At 44.1% G+C, this 18,719-nt stretch overlaps 1 protein-coding gene across 1 annotated transcript in view; it reads left to right on the forward strand.

Annotated features, from left to right (window-relative positions):
- Positions 1 to 18,719, forward strand: part of TARBP1 (TAR (HIV-1) RNA binding protein 1) — a 60,903-nt gene that overhangs the window by 37,343 nt on the left and 4,841 nt on the right. The window contains 7 exon segments of the mRNA XM_032491803.1: positions 1,062 to 1,182; positions 4,247 to 4,357; positions 4,936 to 5,085; positions 9,477 to 9,563; positions 14,784 to 14,980; positions 16,340 to 16,421; positions 18,387 to 18,558. Of these exon segments, the coding sequence (XP_032347694.1) occupies positions 1,062 to 1,182; positions 4,247 to 4,357; positions 4,936 to 5,085; positions 9,477 to 9,563; positions 14,784 to 14,980; positions 16,340 to 16,421; positions 18,387 to 18,558 (920 nt within the window).

Genomic DNA, 18,719 nt, shown 5'->3' on the forward strand with positions numbered 1-18,719 from the left:
TGTAACAGGCCCTGGAGTTTTGGTTCCTGGGATAAGCCTATTCTTCTCCAAGTGCTGAATTAATTTTTTTGTAGCTTTTTAAAAAGTTTTATTTTGTCACATAATTTTCAGGAACTTGTGTGTGTAGGTGTTTATGAAGAAGTTAATAGTGTTGTCATGATTCACTTTGATTTTAGAGTTTAGGACAAGAAATGATCATTGTGTCTAGCTATCATAAAGTGTTTATTATCCTAAGAGTCATAGCTATGTTTTAAATCATCTCCCTCTCTTCATTAAATATATACTGTTATCATTGTTAATTGTTTTAATTGATTTTTTATTTTCTTGGCTGGCTTAGTATAGCAGTAAGTGAGATTTCTTAGTTGACAGTTCCAAAATATTTTGATTTCTACTAGACAGATGTTTTATTGTGAAATTCAAATAACATTTATTCACATTATAACAATTGTAATGAACTTTGGAAATGCTTATGAAGAATTTCACTGAATTGATCTGTCCACATTTGGGTACTGGAAATGCTAGGATGCTCAGTGCACACAGTGCTCCCTGAGTCTGCCCCTCACTTAGAAAACATGTGTTTGAGCTCGTCCTGAGCAAATAGGTGTCTGTGGTCCTCTTCCAGGAACAGTTTCATATGATCTGTCTTGTCCACAGATATTACCAACCCAGTATCAGTAGTCTGCATCGTTTTCTCAGGTGTCTAGTTGAATTTGTGCTCATTCAGAGTTTCTGTACAGGTTCTCCATTTTTTTTTTGAGAGGGTAGGTGATTAGGTTTATTTATTTACTTACTGGAGGTACTGGGGATTGAACCCAGGACCTGGTGCATGCTAAGCAGGCACTCTTACCAATTGAGCTATACCCTACCTTGCCGCCAGGCTCGCCTTTTGATAATATTTGTTGTCTTTCCCTGTCTATCCTGAATTAAAAAGCATTGTCATTAAATATGAAGCTACTTATTTTTAGAAAACTTTGGAAAGCTTTGATATTTTGAAACTAATATTTAACGTACATTTTACTTTGAAAATGTATTAATGTTATCTATCATTTTATATTTTTCAGTACTAAAAGAGAGGACCATTATGTGAGAATTTGTGCCATCAAATTCCTGTGTTTATTAGATGGCTCAAATATGTCTCATAAGTTGTTCATGGAAGATCTTGCAATCAAGCTATTAGATAAAGTAAATATACTTTATTTTACTTTAAAGTATCTTGGTTTTTGTATAGTTAACAAGTTAAAATCCAGCAGTTACTCCCTCTATTGACACAACGTGTATTTCTAAGTATTTTCCGTCAAGAAAGAAATGGGGTTTATGTTCCATGTTTTCAGTTAACTCTTGGTTAGTAATTGTCCAACTTGTTTGGTTTTAGAGAACAGTGTTTTCTCTACGCTAGCTAAACTTCACCCTGTATATTTTCCCATACCAGTTAGAACCAATTATATTTCGTATGTTATATCCATACATCCTTTTCTGTAAGGAAAGGAATGAAAAGGTCAACAATTAGGAAGTGGCGTAATGGGAAGAATGGATTTTGTTGAGCCTGCGAAAGCGTTTGTAAGTGAACGTCACACTGTCTGAAGAACATGTTCCTAAATCAAGGCGGGGAGAAAAGGGCACGGTCGAATATAGTGCTCATTCTGAATTAGCAGCCAGGGTAGATGTGTTGCTTGGTCTGCTTTCTAAACTCTGGGGTGGGCCCTGGGGTGGAGCTGATGGCCACGGAACCCACTGAAGAGCTGATGACCACGGAACCCACTGAAGCCACCTGTGTGGAAAGAGAAGTGCTTATGGTAGCATTTGTTTCTGAAGGAGGCAGATCAGCTCATTACAGGAAACCTAGGACCTTTTTTTTTTTTTTAATGCAAGAACTCCTTCCTTTGCACTGTTGGAATCAGGGGAGACATCTTAGAGGTAACAGTGTTTTACTGGTTTCCTGAAGGGTAAGTAGGATTTGAAGCAGCGGGGTACTCCATCGGGTAAAACACGAATGCATGTTATCTTGTGTGTTGCTGTGTAGTATAAACTGGAGGAGTATTCGGAAGAAAAGTAAAGCAGAATAAGGAGGGAGGGGTAACTGTTTAGATAGAGGGTCAGAGAGGGCCTCTCGCGTACTTGACATTGGCTGATCTCTGGGTGAACTGTCAGTGAGGCAGGGACGGTACCAGAGAGGATGGTGTCCCAGGGCCAGATGAGGAGGGCTGCTGCCTGGAATGGTTGTCCAGCACAGTAATTCCTGAAGCATGTCCTATGGACCAGCAGCAGCAGCATCACCAGGGAACTCGGAAATGCAGACTCCTAGGCCCTGTCCCAGTCTACTGAATTGGATGCAGGGTAGGGCCCAGCCCTGTGTGTTCTGACCAGCCTTCAGGGGAGACCCTGAGGCGCTCTGGCTGCAGGGAGGGCTCCACGAAAGTTGGGACGCGTGTTAGTGACGTCCGCTGGGGCAACTTGATAGTAGGGCCAGAGAAATAGATGAGCACGTTTATATTGTGCAGCACAGAGGACTATAGTCAATATCTTGTAGTAGCCTAACGATGAAAAAGAACATGGAAACGAATATATGTAAATTCATGTGTCACAAGCACTGTGCTGTACACCAGAAGTTGAGACAACATTGTAAACTGACTACACTTCAGTAAAAAAAAGAAAGTAGAGGCAGAGAATCTAAGGCTACAGGGTTCATACAAAAGTGGGGAATTTGCAAATGGTTTGAGGTTGTAGTGAGAAGAGTTGAATGTGCTCTTGAAGATCTTGTGGAGATTATTTTGGGGTCCAGGTTGGGCAGGAGGCACATGAAAAACTAGAGAATGCTGCTAGACTGGTAAAGGGACAGAAGATTTTGAGCTGAAACGGGGAATTTCAGCACTTCCCAGTTAGGACAGTGACTCCAGTGAGGCCCTGATGGCAGGTTTACTGGAGTCAAAGTGCTGGACCTGAGTGCAGATGGGATCTGCCCTCGCGATTCTGGTTTTAGCTGCATTGAGGCGAAGCAGTACATGAATCCTAAAACAACCTCTATCGAAAGAAACTTCCCAAAAGAAAGGTTGATAGTAGAGGAAGTTATGAGATTTCCATCATTGTCAAGAGTCATTAAAATCTTTATTAACTTAGCTGTCATAAAATTTAATATACATTCAGATGTACAATTTGGGATGACGGAAGAAGAAAGATCACAGAATTTACAAAGTAGATGAGAATTATCTGCATTAGATGAAAATTCATTGGGAGGTGGTGGATGAAGTTTTCATCTTGAGCACATTTGAAAATGTTAATTCTCTCTTTAGTGTGATCTTACTTAGCAGCTAAAGCACTAGCAGTCATGTGACAGAAGTAAATCTGGCATTTGGGTGAATTTGGACAGCGCAGACCAGGAAAGCAAGGGAGAGCCCTGCTCACGTGGGAACTCAGTGCTGCCGCCTCTGGTGTCTGGTGATGGCAGTGCGCCATCCGCATGCCGGGTGCTCCTGTCTTAAGGGTATTGACATCAAATTTCAGGTGCCTTATCCCAGACTTACAGTCATAGGCATATGGAAGGAGCAGGGTCTTAGGGCGCACCGTGATGTATGTGAACTGTGCCCTCTCCCCCTGTGACTCTCATCCCCCCCTCAGCTGGGCACAGGAAGCAGAAGTGTATTTCCAAGTACTGTTTGTATTCAGTACAGCTTTCTGGTTCCTTTTCTAATTTTAAAAGCAGATAAATTAAACAAAAGCAGCTAAATCATTGTTTTGAAAGGAAACCAAAGAAAGTATCATCAAACTTATTTATAAAATAGAAGCAGACTCACAGACACAGAAAACAAACTTACGGTTACCAGAGGGGAAGAGGCGGGGAGAGGGCTAAATTGGGCTTTCAGGATTAACAGACACACACTACTGTGTATAAAACAGGTAAACAACAAGGTCCCACTGTACAGCACAGGGAGCTTATGTTCATACCTTGTAATAACCTATAATGAAAATATGAAAGAGAATAATATATATATATATATATACATACACACACACACACAACTGAGTAACTTTGCTGTACACCAGAAACTAACCTAATATTGTAAACTGACTATACTTCAATTAAAAAAGAATGAAGTATCATCAGAAAGTGTCTTTCTTATCCTTCTGCCTCCTGGAGGCTAACAGGCTCCTATGCCCTGTTCAAACCTTTTAAATTTGAAGTTGTCGTTGGTTTTGTTTTCATTAATCACAGAATCAGAAGGTAATTTAATATTGGTCTCACTGCCCCCAGGATGAGTTGGTGTCCAAGTCTAGAACTCGATACTATGTGAATTCTCAGCAACACAGAGTGAAAAACCGGATATGGCAGACCCTGCTTGTACTTTTCCCCAGATTTGACCAGGTATAGTATTTACTATGTTTGTACCTTTAAGCACGATGTTTTCACATGAGTAAACTGTTTAGTAGAAAGTGTCATGGGCTACTTTAAAACTGAGGAAGTAATCTGCTTAAAATTTATACTTCAGTTCTTAAAATTGAAGTTATTCAGAAGTTTTTGTTCTTAATAGGAAAAATACTAAGGCAATTAGGTACTGTAGAAGTAAACTGGAAACTGATTTACATGGCCCCAGGTAATATTTTTCCTTCAATATTTTATTGTAATATTTTTTAAAAGTCTCATATGCCACAATAAAGCTTTGTTCTGCTTTTAATAGTGACTATTAAAATTAATAACCATTTTCAAAGTTGCTAACAGACTAGATTTTAATTTTTCCCACCACAAAAAGGAAATGATTATATGATGTGATATTGGTGTTAGCTAATGCTGCTGAAGTGGTAGTCATACTGTAATATATAAATGTACCAAATCAATGTGTACCTTGAAGTTACACATTATATGTTAAATATAGCTCAATAAAAATTAAAATCAAAAAAATTAATAACCATAACAGTTTAATTTGTGAACTTTATTTTTCTCAGAATTTCTTGAATAGAATTATCGACAGGATTTTCCAGGCTGGCTTCATCAATAATCAAGCATCTATAAAATATTTTATAGAATGGATTATTATACTGATTCTTCATAAATTCCCCCAGTTTCTTCTGAAGTTCTGGGACTGTTTTTCTTATGTAAGTAAAGGAGATTTTTCTTTCTTTTTTTCTTTTTTTTTAAGTAAGAAAAGATTTTGGCTATGTTGGGGGATTGTTCACTTTAATAGTTGTTTTTTGACTGTCAATTGCCCTGCCCATAATGTACTGACATACTAAATTGTGTTTTGCAGGATTTGAATTAATTTAGGAGACAGAAATTCCTGGCATTTATCTTGAGTATAGCATAATTTTGATTTGAGAGCTCTTCCTATTCCAACAAAACAAAGATGAAAAAGGCTTCTGTTTTTAAGAAGTAAGGAAAATAGGTGCCTTCTATAGTCTTATTTACCAGGCAGTGTCTTTGTTTGATCTTAGAAAGAAGAATGATGAGAAATTAATGCTTTCCTTACATTTTAAAGAATTTCTTCATAGGGAAATTTCCAATATACCCAAAGCAGAGAGAGTAGAAGGGCGCCCCTATCACCCAGCTGAAAGCAAATACCAGTTCACTCCCACTCTTACTTCATCTGTGCCCCCACTCACACCTCTGGCTCCCTACTGCCCAAAGCTCCTTATATCTTGAAAATCATTTTTAAGAAATCGACACTAAGATTAGTTGTAGAGTTTACAGTTGCAGGCTTCCTGTTGGAGACGCCACCCGCAAACTGTCTCTTTCTGTTTCTTCCTTCCTGTTCCAGGGGGAAAAATTGTTGTTCTCGTTTTCACATCCACATCTGCGTCCTTGTTTGTATTTCCTTCTGGGACTTCACCCTGTAAAGTAAAGTTCTTCACTCTTATCTTCTTGGCTTGTCCTCCGTCTGGCCATCATCCTAGAGTCGTCTTTTCTTTCCTACTGAACTTCCAGAGGGAGCATCTTTGCCTTTCCCTCTTGCTCTCCTTGAGCCATGGTGGCCCGCTGCATCTCCGGAAATCGTGCATTGGGGATTTCTTGTGCAGCTGCAGACAGCCTTTTCTTTCTCTTCATCTTTCTTACCAGCACCCAGCCTTTCATGTTGACAGACACCTAGTAGCCCCCTGTCCTTCTCTCTCTGCACTCTCTGCCTTGTCAGCCCCTTCTCCGCTGGTTGCCTGCACCTCCAGCCACCTCCCTGGCGCTCTCTCTCATCATCACGTCCAAGTTCAACGTCTAGAACACGAAATTGATGCCAGTATCTCCCCCTAAAATTGGCTCCCCCGTGTTGTCCTTCATCATCCCTGGCTCCTCGGCTGAAACCTGCGGTCACAGTGAGCATAGCCACGTCATCCTCACGGTTGTCCTGAAAGACAGGGTGGGGTTTACATTCTACTTAGTGAAAGAACTGAAGTTCAGAGAGATAAGTGACCTCCAAGAAATGACAAAGCTCTGCTTCAGTGTCTGTTTAATGTCAAACGCCACGTTCTTTCCACTGTTCCAAGGTTCCTCTCCTGGCCTTTCCTTTTCCTCTTCATGTCTCTGTGATTACGAAAAACAGTTTGTCATTTTTCCTTGAATTGCTTCTCAGATCTGCTGCTTTATTAATCTAGCTTGTTTTGTCTGCTCTCAGGAATTCCCACGAAATGCAACTTGGCCCACATGGAGGTCCATGCCTTCCTGGCTCGTGTGTCCCCAGGAACGCCGGCACTTCTGTCAAGTGCTTCCCCTTAGCTCAGTCTCTCAGTTTTCATAAAGAGCTTGCAGATCTGGTCTCCTTTGGTCACCAGTCACTGTTTTTTCACTGTGAGCAAGTAAAACATATGCTGATTGAATCAAATGGGATTTAAAACAACAGTGGAGAAGGAGGAAGTTAGGTAACTTACACAATGCCTGGAAAACTGCAGGATCCGGCTTGGAAAACAGGCAGGAACAAGGTGGGGCTCCAGACCTGCAGCCACAGGCAGGCTATGGAGCCAGGCCACCAGGGACCGAGCTCTGTCCCTCTGCCAAGTGCGTGGAGGGGGGTTCTCTGCGGGCTCTGCCTCCCCAGGTTACGAGTTCTCAGCCCAGCAACTGGGGTGGGTGTCTCTGGATCATGGTGCCTTCTCTTTAGCTGCAGGGAGGCTGGGAAAATGAATATATGGCGTTTCCAGCTTCTCACTAGACCTATAAGGTAGAAGAATTCCCTGATTTTGGAAGGGGATTCAGAATAGATATCCCCAAAAAGGGCAATCAGTGTCCACTACGCCCTTTTCCTCCTTTATTCTAAGCAGATGACCTTAACTTTTATGTCTTAGAGAAAATAGAAGTCGCCACATAGGAGCACCTATACTTTCTCAGGAGACACCTTGAGCTAAGTGCTCAGTCAGGGCTGGCCAGCTCCAGCCCAGCTGGGCCTGGCTGAGTTTCATGGGGACACAGCAGCCATGCCCATCACGTCCGTGTCGTCTGTGGCTGAGTTGGTGCCCAAGTGACAGTGGACAGAGCCGTGGACCTCACAGCCACACTTTTATTTAGTGCTTGGTCCTTGACGGAAAAGCTTTGCTGACCTCTGCTCTAGACATCTTTCTTGAATGCTTGTAAATCATCTAAAACTTGAATGTCAAACACTACGTACCTTATTTTTTCCTTTAAACTCGATCCTTTTCCTTCTCTGGCAAACAGCACCACCATCTACACGGTTGCACAAACCAGAAAATGGGACTTTTCACAGCTGCGCGTCTGATTCGCAACCAGGCCTTGAATATTTCTCGCTACCTGTCGTCTGTCGCCACATTGTGCCTTGGTCCAAGCCACAGTGATGCCTGCTCTCTTCCCTCACTGGACCACCTGATCCACGTTTGCCCCCCTTTCAGTCTCGTGTCCACATGGCACAACCAGAGCAGACTCTTCCCCATGGACCTTGGATCAGGTTACCCACCTGCTCAAGACATTGCTCTCAGAACAAGGACCGAAAGTCTTGAGACTGGCCCGCGGGCCTTACGTGGTCTCCTGCCTCCTCCCTCCTGAGTCCTGTGTGCATCCCCCACACCCACACTTCAGTCACACGGATTGTCTCGGTTTTCTGTAGCTAGAACACTCCAAAGGCCGGCAGTGTCCACAATGAAGTCTTACTGCTTTTCCTGACTGGGCTGACCGGGGCAGGCTGAGCAGGTCTGCATGTGGTCTCTGCTGGGCTGGGACTTGCGGGTGACTTCTGCACTCCCCCCTGTGTTTGTCACCTCCGCAGCAGCAGTGGGGACAGCCGTGGTGGCCGGGCATCGCTGTCTCTGCGTGTCACCAGCAGGGGAGCTGGACCTCTCTCTCTGGTGGCGCAGGGCTCTGAGAATGAGAGTCCCAGGAGGCTGAGTCTTGCTGTGCTGGTACTGACCCAGCCTCTCAGTGCACCCTGCAGGCTCGTGGCTCATCCCAGCAGCCCCCCATGGGGAGGGGCCTGATTACCATGAAGGAAGCTTGCTTCACGGGGACCGCCCAGGTGACTGAGCCCCACTCTCCCCTTTCCCGACCCCTCCTCCTTTTGCTCTCAGGCCATTCCTGCTGTGCCCTCTGCCCGAAACGCTCGTCTTTCTCCTCTTTGTCTACACAGTGGCTCCTTCACGTGTCATTTGTGTCCTTTCTTGGAGGAACTTACCTCCCTGAGTAGTTCGGATCCCTTAGGGTGGCTTTTTGCAGCACATCAAGCAGTGCTTTGATAATAGGAATTCTCATTTGTTGTCTGGTTTGGTGGTGTCTTTCCTTCCCACTAGACTAAGCTCCATGAAGGCAGGAACCTTGCCTGTTTCTGTTTCTCTCTTTCTGCCACAGTAACTGGTACATGGAAGACATTCAGTAACTACTCGTTAAGTGAAGGAATTCATGTCTGATTTGCCCTTTGGAGCAGTTTCTGTCCTGGAGTGTCTGTAGTCCTTTTCCAGTCTACCTGACATCTATCAGCTTTTTATTATTAAAATAATGTGTAATTTCAAATCACTATTGTTGGGGAGGTTTCTGAATTCCAGTTTGACACTCTAAGTAGCTTTTCATCATGGCTTCTGAAGGCGTCTCCAAGATCCCACTTAAAATTTGAGCCTTGTCTCTGCCACCCCCTCCACACTGCTGCCTTTGCCTCCATTTGCGGTGTCTCTGTTCGTCTCGCTTATTTTCACCTGTTCCCCGCCTCCTGCCCCCGTCCCTGTCCTTTCCTCCCCACCCCGCCCTGCCTTTCCAGCCAGGCCTCCCCATCCTGAAGGCCCCGCCTCGTCTGCCCTGCCCGCACCCTGGCTCCCCCACTTCCTCCGCGGCTGAGCCGTCAGCCCCTCGTGGTGTCTGTTGAGTGTTGTGTGAGCTGGCGTTTGGCTCTCAGACCTTACTTTCCCTTCTTTGCTTTTGCTCCGGCCTCCCCACCCAGGTCACAGCTGCGTCAGAAAGGGACGGCCTCACGTCCCGGGGCCCATAGCGTCCAGCACAGGGCCCTCACGTGCACGGGCTCACAGACTTGAGTGACGCTTCTGTTTATCTGTTTTTTTTTTTTTTTCAGGGGGAAGAAAACCTGAAAACAAGCATTTGTACATTTTTATCAGTTTTGTCACATTTGGACATCGTTACTGAAAACATTCCAGAAAAGGTGAGTTTAAGTTGTTTGTAAGAAGAGTTCAAACTTGACTGTCAAAATGGAATTTATATATGTACTAATTTTTTTTTTCCCTGGAGTATTCCTGGTGTGCTTTGCAACTGCCCCCTTCCCTTCCACACCCCTCCTTAGACCCCACCGCACAGTAAGGTATCCCTCACATGCACACACACACTGAGGCATGCCTGAGCACATATTAAATCTTTAGATAAATTAATGGGCAATTTTTAGTGATAGATTCTTAATTTTATGCAAGTATTTATGTGAGATTATTTAAATAGGACTTCCTTTGTTGCATCTAACTATTCCCTGGCCGGCAGAGTTACTTAACAGATGCTTGTTCAAAGAAATTTCTGGGCAGGGTACTAACGGCTATCATGTCATTGAATGTTTATATAAAATGACTGTCATTATGTGGAGTGTGAAGGCCAGTCCTTTCCATCTGTCTCAGGTTTAGCACATCTTCCCTAGTGGTTTACGATGCAGATAGGTAGAGATCTTAGTTAATTCTAGTTGATCACTATGGCAACAAGAAGAATTTAGGAAAACCTGTCTAAGATTTAGAGCAAGTTTCTATTTTATTGCATCTACAGAGAATGTACTGACAATGTTGCAAACTCAAGGAGAAACTTAATATAGTGACCCTCGATCAGTGCAGAAGTTAGGGGCAGCGGCCCTCCGTGCAGTGGCAAATCCACGTGTAACTGTGCATTGCACGTGTACTCCACGTATAATGTGAGGCTCTGCAGTCAGTCAGCCGTGGACCACGGAACCTTGTCGTACGTGTTCAGTGACAGAATTCCTCCTGTAAGTGGACTTGGGCAGTTTAAACCCCTGTTGTTCAGTGGTCACTTGTATGAAATAAGAAATGTCATTTAGTCTTGAAAGTGAAATAAAAATATTGAGGGAGTAGGTTTCTTAGAATTTTCAAAGGGTTCTTGTCTTTAAACATGATAACAATCAAGGTTTGTTGTTAATCTGTTTCATCAATCCTAAAACAGACCTTTCTCCCCACCCCATTTTAACCTCAAAAACCATTATTTTTAAATTGATGGTGTGGTACAGTGTCCGTCAGCCAGATGGCAGTGTGTCAGTTACAGTCAGGTGAGAACTCGTGCTAACACCTTCTGCTAGGAGTAAGGAAGCTCTGGCTCAGAAAATGTCAGATGTTGTCTTTCTGTTTTAAACACGTGCGATCTATTGAGAGACGTAAGATAGACAAGAAACTGTACCATTGCAGGGTAGAAATAGCTCAAGAACAGTTAAAACAAGTTCTGAAAATGAATTCATTGTAGAATGTGTTCACGTTAGATCTGGTGTAGATAACATAACTAATGTGTTATTTTTCCATTAAGCTCTTTTTATACTTACTGTGTATTACGTATTTTAGGTTTATTTCTTTATTTTCAGAACATCCAAAAAGAGAATGCTGACATCTTCTGGGAAAACAAAAAAAAAAAAAAACTAAACTACACTGAGATACCTAATATCTAACTACTTTAGTTAGTCTCTCCATTTCTGATTTATGAAGTCTGTTGGTATTTAATAAGTGTGTTTTTGTTTGACGACTTCTTTGAAACAGTCACTTAAGACTTTCTGTTTCAGTTTTTTTCCCCGAAGTGTGTAACTTATCCTGTATATGGAACCCGCAGGTGTGATGAAAACGCCTCTTCACCTCTGTGGTCTCCCTCCCAGACACCAGAACCCGGTCTGATCATCAGAAAAACACCCCCCAAGCCCCAGCCCAGGGACACCCTACAAAACGCCTGGCAGAGGCATCAGAAACGGCCACAGCCAAGGGGAGGCTGACGGGCCACATGGCGTTCTGGGCGGGGTCCTGGAACAGACAAAGGGCATTAGTAAAAACTAAGGAAATTTGAATGAAGCGTGGACTGAGGATGAAGGTTACAGGAGAGTGGTGAGGAATCTGAAGGGGAAGGCCGGGCCCTGCAGCCCAGGGAAAGGCGTACGGAATTTATTCCTTCTGTTTTCCTGTCACGTAGAGTGGACTTAATACTTCCCAGCTTAGAGGCTCACTGTGAGGATCAGATAGCATGGAAGTGCTGCGTACTCAGTGAGTGTGAGTTTCTCTCCTCTCAGACCCTCCTCAGGCCTGCTTTATACCTGCCAGGGCTTGGGATCCAGGCTTCATGCTGCTCATTCATTCCAGTGCTGTCAGTGCGTGTCCTTACTAAGCCCCATACCAGACGGCGGAGACGCGGCGTGAGCGCCCAGAGCCTGTGCGGACCGCAGTGTGCCGTGTGCCGTGTGCCGCACTGGGGTCGGGGTCGCGCAGGATGCCGGGGGCTTAACCCATGCTGTTGCATAACCAGGAGGCCAAGGCTTTGATGAATCCCACCTGCAGAGATGGTGAGGAGAAAGGGTGGGGGGACTAGGAGGTAGGGGGTAGACAGCTGCTTTGCGTCAGAAATGGGATCACCTGATTTTAAGATTTTAGAAAAGAATAGTTACAGTTTTAGAACAGGGTCTGGGGTGTGGCTGTGGGCAGGGAACGGGGAGCCGTGGGTTTTACACGGTGCTGGAGAAGTAAAGGTTTGGACGTCACCCTGAGGGCTGGAATTGGGCAGACCCTCCTCTGACATAGGCAGGTGAGAGGAAGGTGAGGGAGGGGTTAATGCACCCGCCAGGGGAGAGTCCTGAAGGGTGGGTCAGAGGGAGCATCTGTTCTTTGGGAGAAGACACCATGGGAGCAGAGAGAACGGTGGGGTTTACGTCTGGATAATAAGCAGAGAACGCGCAGTTGGGATGTGTGGTGAATTTCATTGCCCACAGGCCCCAGCTGGGTGGGGTTCTTTGGAAGAAGTCGTTGATTTTTTTTGCCCCCTTCCTTCTTCTCCCAGCCTCATATTTACCCTGTGCCTTTTAGGTGTCTTTGTATGTTATCCTTGGCCCTAGCGATTCTGCAGGGAACGAAACAAAGTCTGCATTCATTCTGGTGGGGGAGAGAGACAATAAAGAAACTAGTATACTGTCAGGTAGTGGCATGAGCTTTGAAGAGAAAGAAAGCAGAATAAGGGTGGAAATTGGGTGCCTGGGTGGGACGGCTGTTTCAGAAAGTGGCTTCAGGGGAGACCTTTCCATGGAGACGATTCCGAACAAGCACCTAAATGCAGGAGGGTGAGCAAGCCCAGCGGGGGGTCCGGGGACTTTCCACCCAGGGCTAGAGGACAGCAGGTGCCGGCCGCAGTGAGAAGGGCCTCGTCACGGCCAAGGTCAGAGCCACTGGCACGGAGTGCAGGGGGTCAGCGCAGGAGGAGGTGAGGACCCACGCAGGAGGTGGGAAGAAATCAGGGGCCTGTTTTGGACGTTTCTCATTGGGATGACTGTCCTTTTAACTATCACTGTGCAGGTTTGCCTCCCCTTCGCGTTAGTTATCTAACATCTAATTCGGGGATGATAAAATCTACGTGGGGATGTCGTGCTTATGAAGAACACAGTGCATAAAATGCCGCGCCTGGCACTTGAGGTGCAGAACTCATGCTAGAGGGAGTGGGTATGTTTAGATGTTGTCACATGCATGCTTCATAAAGTTGTAAAGGACTGTAAAACACCAGCAATTAATTAACAACATTCCTCCTTTTTCCTCTTTGTTAGTTTTTAAATTATCTTTTATCGATATTTCGGTTGTCTTGGTTAACCTGCCTTGGTTTTCAACATCCCAACTAAAACTAGATACTTCATCCGGTGTCACTGAGAAGTTGCCGTTTCCCATACTGCCCGTCCTGTCTCTCTGACCTTCCCTCTGGCCGAGTAAATACATTTTCTCTTCACTGCACTTTGTCTTCTAGCTTTCTCAGATTTGCCTCAGCCATCTTTGTCCCTCTGGCTGAGAACTGTTCTTGCTGGGGCCTGTCCGACTCATCACTCTCCCTCACCCGGCTCCAGCTACAGGCGATTAAAGTTGTGTATCACGTGGGGTGGTTGTCTGTATGCTGTGGTCGTGTGTGTGTGTGTTTATGTGTCTCCCCACAGTGTCCTGCCACGCTGGACGTACAGTGACCCCCGATCAACGCTGATGCTGTGTTGAATAAAGGAATGGAATAAAGAGGATCATTTATATCATCATTCTGTCCTCAGAGACACTTCGGGAAATTGAAGTGTGATATCTCAGTTAACTCTTTCGTGAGTGTGGTTACTTTTACTCAGTCAGTAGAAACTAACAGTAAGACTCTTAGCAAGGTGCAGCCTGTGACATTTACAGGGCCCATTTGGTAGGAGTATTAAGGTAGCTCCTGCTACTTTATTAGAAGTTTGAGTCCATCTGGTTTCCACAGCGATAGATGTCACTTCCTTTGCCTTTCAATATCTGTGGAACTCTGGTTTTGGAAATCAGGGACTGTCATCGCATAAAATCTCCAGGCTGTGAAAATGGAAAAATCTGTGTGTTCAGATTTTATTTGTCTGTGCCTTTTAGGTGTGTGTGTGTATTACGATAGGCAGGCCCTGTGTGGTTATTCCCTCCCCACTTCTACGTTGTCCTGCCTCCACTTGGTGCTGTGTGTGCCCAGGATCACCCTTAGGGAAAACAGCAGTTCAGATCAACGACGAGGGGGCAACAGCACTTTGTGAGATAGCTTGCTTTAGAAGCACCTTCAAGTTCACCAAAAGCAGGGCTCTTCAAGACTATTTCTGACTTTTTCAGCCCATAGTAAGGTAATCAGCGATGGAGGCTGTTTGTAAAACACTGTGGTTATACAATGGGTAGCATGAAAGGGCTCTGTTCAAGTTACCCCAGGAGCTGGAACACGGGGAAGAGGTACCACAGCATCGTAAACACTACAGAGCTGGGAGGGTATTTTCTTTTGGTGGGGCTAATTAGGTTGGTTTATTTATTCACCTTTCTTTCTTTCTTTTCTCCATCCCCTCCCCTCCCCTCCCCTCCCCTCCCCTTCCCTCATTTTTAATGGAGGTGCTGGGGATTGAACCCAGGACCTTGTGCGTGCTAAGCACACACTTTACCACTGAGTTGTACTCTCCCCTCCGGGGGGATATTTTCTCTCTGAAGGAAATCGCTCACGTCAGTGTGTCTCACCTGTCTGAGGAGGAAGAATGAGAAGGCCCGACAGTGCAGAACCAGTGAAATAAGATGTACTGTTAGCATTCTTATCATCTGTAGACCTTGGCTTTGATCATTCAGTCAGGGGTGAAATGGTCCATGTTTACACCTGAAGACCTGTTGTCCTCTCTTTTCAGAAACTGATTCTGAAGCAAGCCCTCATTATCGTACTGCACTGGTGTTTCAATCACAATTTTAGTATTCGGCTGTATGCCTTAATTGCGCTTAAGAAAATCTGGGGCATGTGTAAAGCACTGCACCTTGAAGAACTTGATGCTTTGACTTCTGTTATTGAATCCAGTCTCAATCAAGTGGAAAACATGCAGGGAGCAGGGTAAGCAAACCTTGTCCCCGTCCCTCCCCGCCTGGCAGAGCACAAAGGGGATGCGGGGGCGCCAGCCTGTGAGCATCTCTCATCCATCACACTGCAGTGCACAGGTTGGATTAGTTGGTGTTTAAGCAGGTCACTCTTTTATATTTAGTTTAATTACAATACTAAGTGCTGGCAGCTCCATCCTGACGTTTTTTTCTTTTGCTTTCATATCTTTGACCCTTTATTTTATGTGCCTCTAGATGTTCCTCTTCAGCGTAGCCAAATGTTAGCACCCTCTGTTGTCTGAGAAGCGGCATGACCTGACTTTATTTAAAGGCATGCTCTTAACCCCTCAGATGGACCAGTCAAAGCTCGTTCAAAAGCTGGAAGCTTTTTCCCTTTTCTTTTCTAAGAGAACTTCTCTATTCCCCAAACAAAATCCTACTCAGATGCTCAATATCAAACAGACAAAATACAGCTACAGTGGGGAGGGGTGCATGACTCAGCAAAATCCCAGGGGATGGGATCTCGGGCCCAGATTAAGGGGCTGTCTTTTGGCAAAGGAGACAGGTGTGGAAGGTGGCCGGGAACCCTGGGGGTCCTTTAGCTTTTGGGTTGTTGATCATGAATGTAAACTGAAACCTGCCAGTGGTCATGTATAATTTTTATTTCTACCTCTTTTGCCTTTTAAAACTTGACAGATTTTTGTTTTTTGTTGTTTGTGTTTATTTGTTAAAGTTAAGAATTTGAAACCTCATATTACTTTTGTTTGGCTTGTGAAAGTTGGTACAGTTTGGCTGTGTGCTGTGTGAATCTTCAGAGTAGAAAAAATGACTGAGCTCACGATTTGTCTCTCCTGGGGGGATAAAGGTGTTTATGGCCAGAGAGAGACTTGAGGATCCAGGTCCAGATTTCTTATACAGCTCCCTTTTAGAATTCTTTTTTCCCCAGGTGTGTGAATTGTGCCTGTGGCAGGCTTCCTGTGTGGGATTTTCTCCTCCTTGTCCACTGACGACCATCCCCACTGCCCTCACCTTCCGGGCAGCCCCGGCCTCTGCCCCCTCTGAGGGCTGATCCCCGCACTTGAGGTGTGGAGAGCTGGCTTCATGCTTGTTCAGTCATTGTTCGTTGTGTGACTGTGAGAGAGTCATTTAATTTCTTTGTCTTTGAATTTCATTTCAAAATGTCAAATTTAGGGTCAGTTTTTAACGTATGTTTATCTTGGAGATAGGGGTGTATAAATCTTGGGATAAAATTCACAAGATTGCCTGTTCATTCTAAGTTCTGCAGTACCTCTTTGAGATCTATGTGATGTGTCCCCCCTTACCGGAGTTGGTTCACTCATGAGTTGGTTCACCTCATGCATATTTTCATCCCTAGGAACGCCAAGAAGAATTGGCAACGCATCCAAGAACATTTCTTTTTTGCAGCATTTCACCCACTTAAGGATTACTGTCTGGAGGTGAGCTGAGATTAATACCATTTGCAAATTCTCTACTGTGTCTCTGGGCCTGATGCTTCCTTTCTGCCACGGTTGTTGAAGGGTGTTCATGAGGCTGACTTCCCTCCAGCACCACCTTCTCATCATAAAGCTCTCAGTTTACTTTTGTCACTTCATGCAGGTGGCTTGCTTGTGTCTCACTCTTCAGCAGTGAAAATCGGCTTGTCATTTTCACTTTCTGTTTCTCAGGCAGTGTCTGACTTGTAAACACTGGAAGGGGGAATATTTAACTCTAAACAGAAATCTGTTCTGACATTAAAAAGGAAATGAGTGAGAACATTTGTGCAGGTGAGACGTTGTAATGAAGCCCGTTGTTAAAAAAGAACAAAAAGATCTCCTCTTTTGTTTAACTGCACATTTTAGGTTCTGGGTGACTGAGATTGTGTAGCAAATGATACTGCACATCACTGATGGTAGCAGATTGTGCTTAAATAATTTTGAGAACCATAAACTTGTTTATTACAGTTAGCATGTGCATTGATTAACTCAATACATAGATTATTAAAGTTTCTGTAAGTTGTATTACCTTCTCCCTTTTGCAGCTGTAATTATAACGTTCTGCCTTTGAATTTAAAATATGTAACTTAAGACTTTTCCTCTAAAGAACTTGGAAGTATCAGTAACTTTAGCTACTGTGCGTAAGTGATTTTTTTTTTCTTGTTGGGTGTGTGTATGTGTGTGGATTACTAATAAGCTAGCCTTTTAAAAAAAATACAGATCTGTATACTGTGAGATATTCATCATAGAACATTACTGTGTACTTTCCATTGCTTCGTTGCAAAAAATTATTTAGGCTTTTTCAACTATTCTAACATGCTCTGTTCTGTGTCCTTTAGCGCCCAGAATGCTCTGTTTGACATCTTTCTGAAGGACCCTTAATAACTCTAGTGCTAAGTCAGCCTTTCCTAGTCAGTTCTCGATCAGGAGTAAGTCCCTTGCCTCCCCCTGACTTTGACTGCCTCACCCTGATACATTTATATACTTTATTTCCCATTAATTATATGAACCCTAACCGTATGTGCAGATAAAATAATGGCTCGCAGCATGTGTATTACATTGATCCCCATGTAAGGAACATTTAGCTGCATTCATGATGCCTGCTTAAATTTGCGCAAATGTTGCTAACAAAAAGAAAACCACGTTCATTCCAAAAACTGTTGTGAAGACTTGTGCCTTGTTACAAGGTTATTATTTCATTTTTAAATTGCTTATTGTAATTCTGCTTCTTACGTGCTTTCCACCTTTGAGGATGACCTGGATCTCAGTTTTGGTGGTAGGTAAGAAAAGTAAAGGAGGATTGGTACGGAATGACTGAGTAACCACTACTCACGGGGGTGTCAGGCTGGACGGCTGGCAGATCACTGTCCTGTGCTGTTTTAACCTGATCGTGTCCTACTTAACCAGTGAGGAAATTGAAGCTGAGAAATTGAGAAAGGTTAATGGCTTGTCCAGTGTCCACAGCTAAGATACACTGGAGGCAGAATTTAGATTCCCAATTTGTACGGTGGCAGCAAGAGCAGAGATTTGGCATCATGAGAGCTTGAGCTTGGCTGCTTATGGACAAGTCTGGTTATCGATAAGTAGCATTTATCCAGGCGTTGTCCAACGTTAGTACTGATGAATTCCAAAATACCTGCTGCTTTTAGCAAGAGCGTGGTGCCTATGACATACAGTGAGAAATACTGCCCTCAAAGATCTGTGTACTCTCAGGGATTTCCTAAATCAATCCCCTAATTCTTAGAGAAGATAAGAAATACAGATGGACAGTTGCTACAAGATATAAATGAGCGTATGTAATTTGATCAGAGGTGATAGTTTGGGAGAACACATCAGTAATAATACATAAGTTGTGCTTTAAACATGTTATCATGTATCTCATTATTAGTTTTAAGGGAAGAAATTTAGATTTTACAATTCTCCTTTCAGACCATATTTTACATCCTTCCTCGCCTTTCTGGCCTCGTTGAAGACGAGTGGATCTCCATTGGTAAATTTACCAAGTTCACTGACATTCCTCTCGATGCGGGATTTCAGTGGTACCGTTCTCCAACTCAGCTTTGTGAACTGAAGCCAGGTGACTGGGCTCAGCAGGACATAGGTAAAAAGAACTTTTGGTTTATTTTCTCCCCGGGTTGCCTGGCTCGGGCTTGTTGACGTCCATTACTGAGAACAGAGAGTTGACGGTATCACTTTTCCATTGACGTGGTGAACTCTGCTCCTCCTCCGAGAGTAAAGACAGAGCACGTGGTGTCACTTCAG

Source organism: Camelus ferus, chromosome 11, assembly GCF_009834535.1.
Source record: "Camelus ferus isolate YT-003-E chromosome 11, BCGSAC_Cfer_1.0, whole genome shotgun sequence".
Classification (NCBI taxonomy): domain Eukaryota; kingdom Metazoa; phylum Chordata; class Mammalia; order Artiodactyla; family Camelidae; genus Camelus; species Camelus ferus.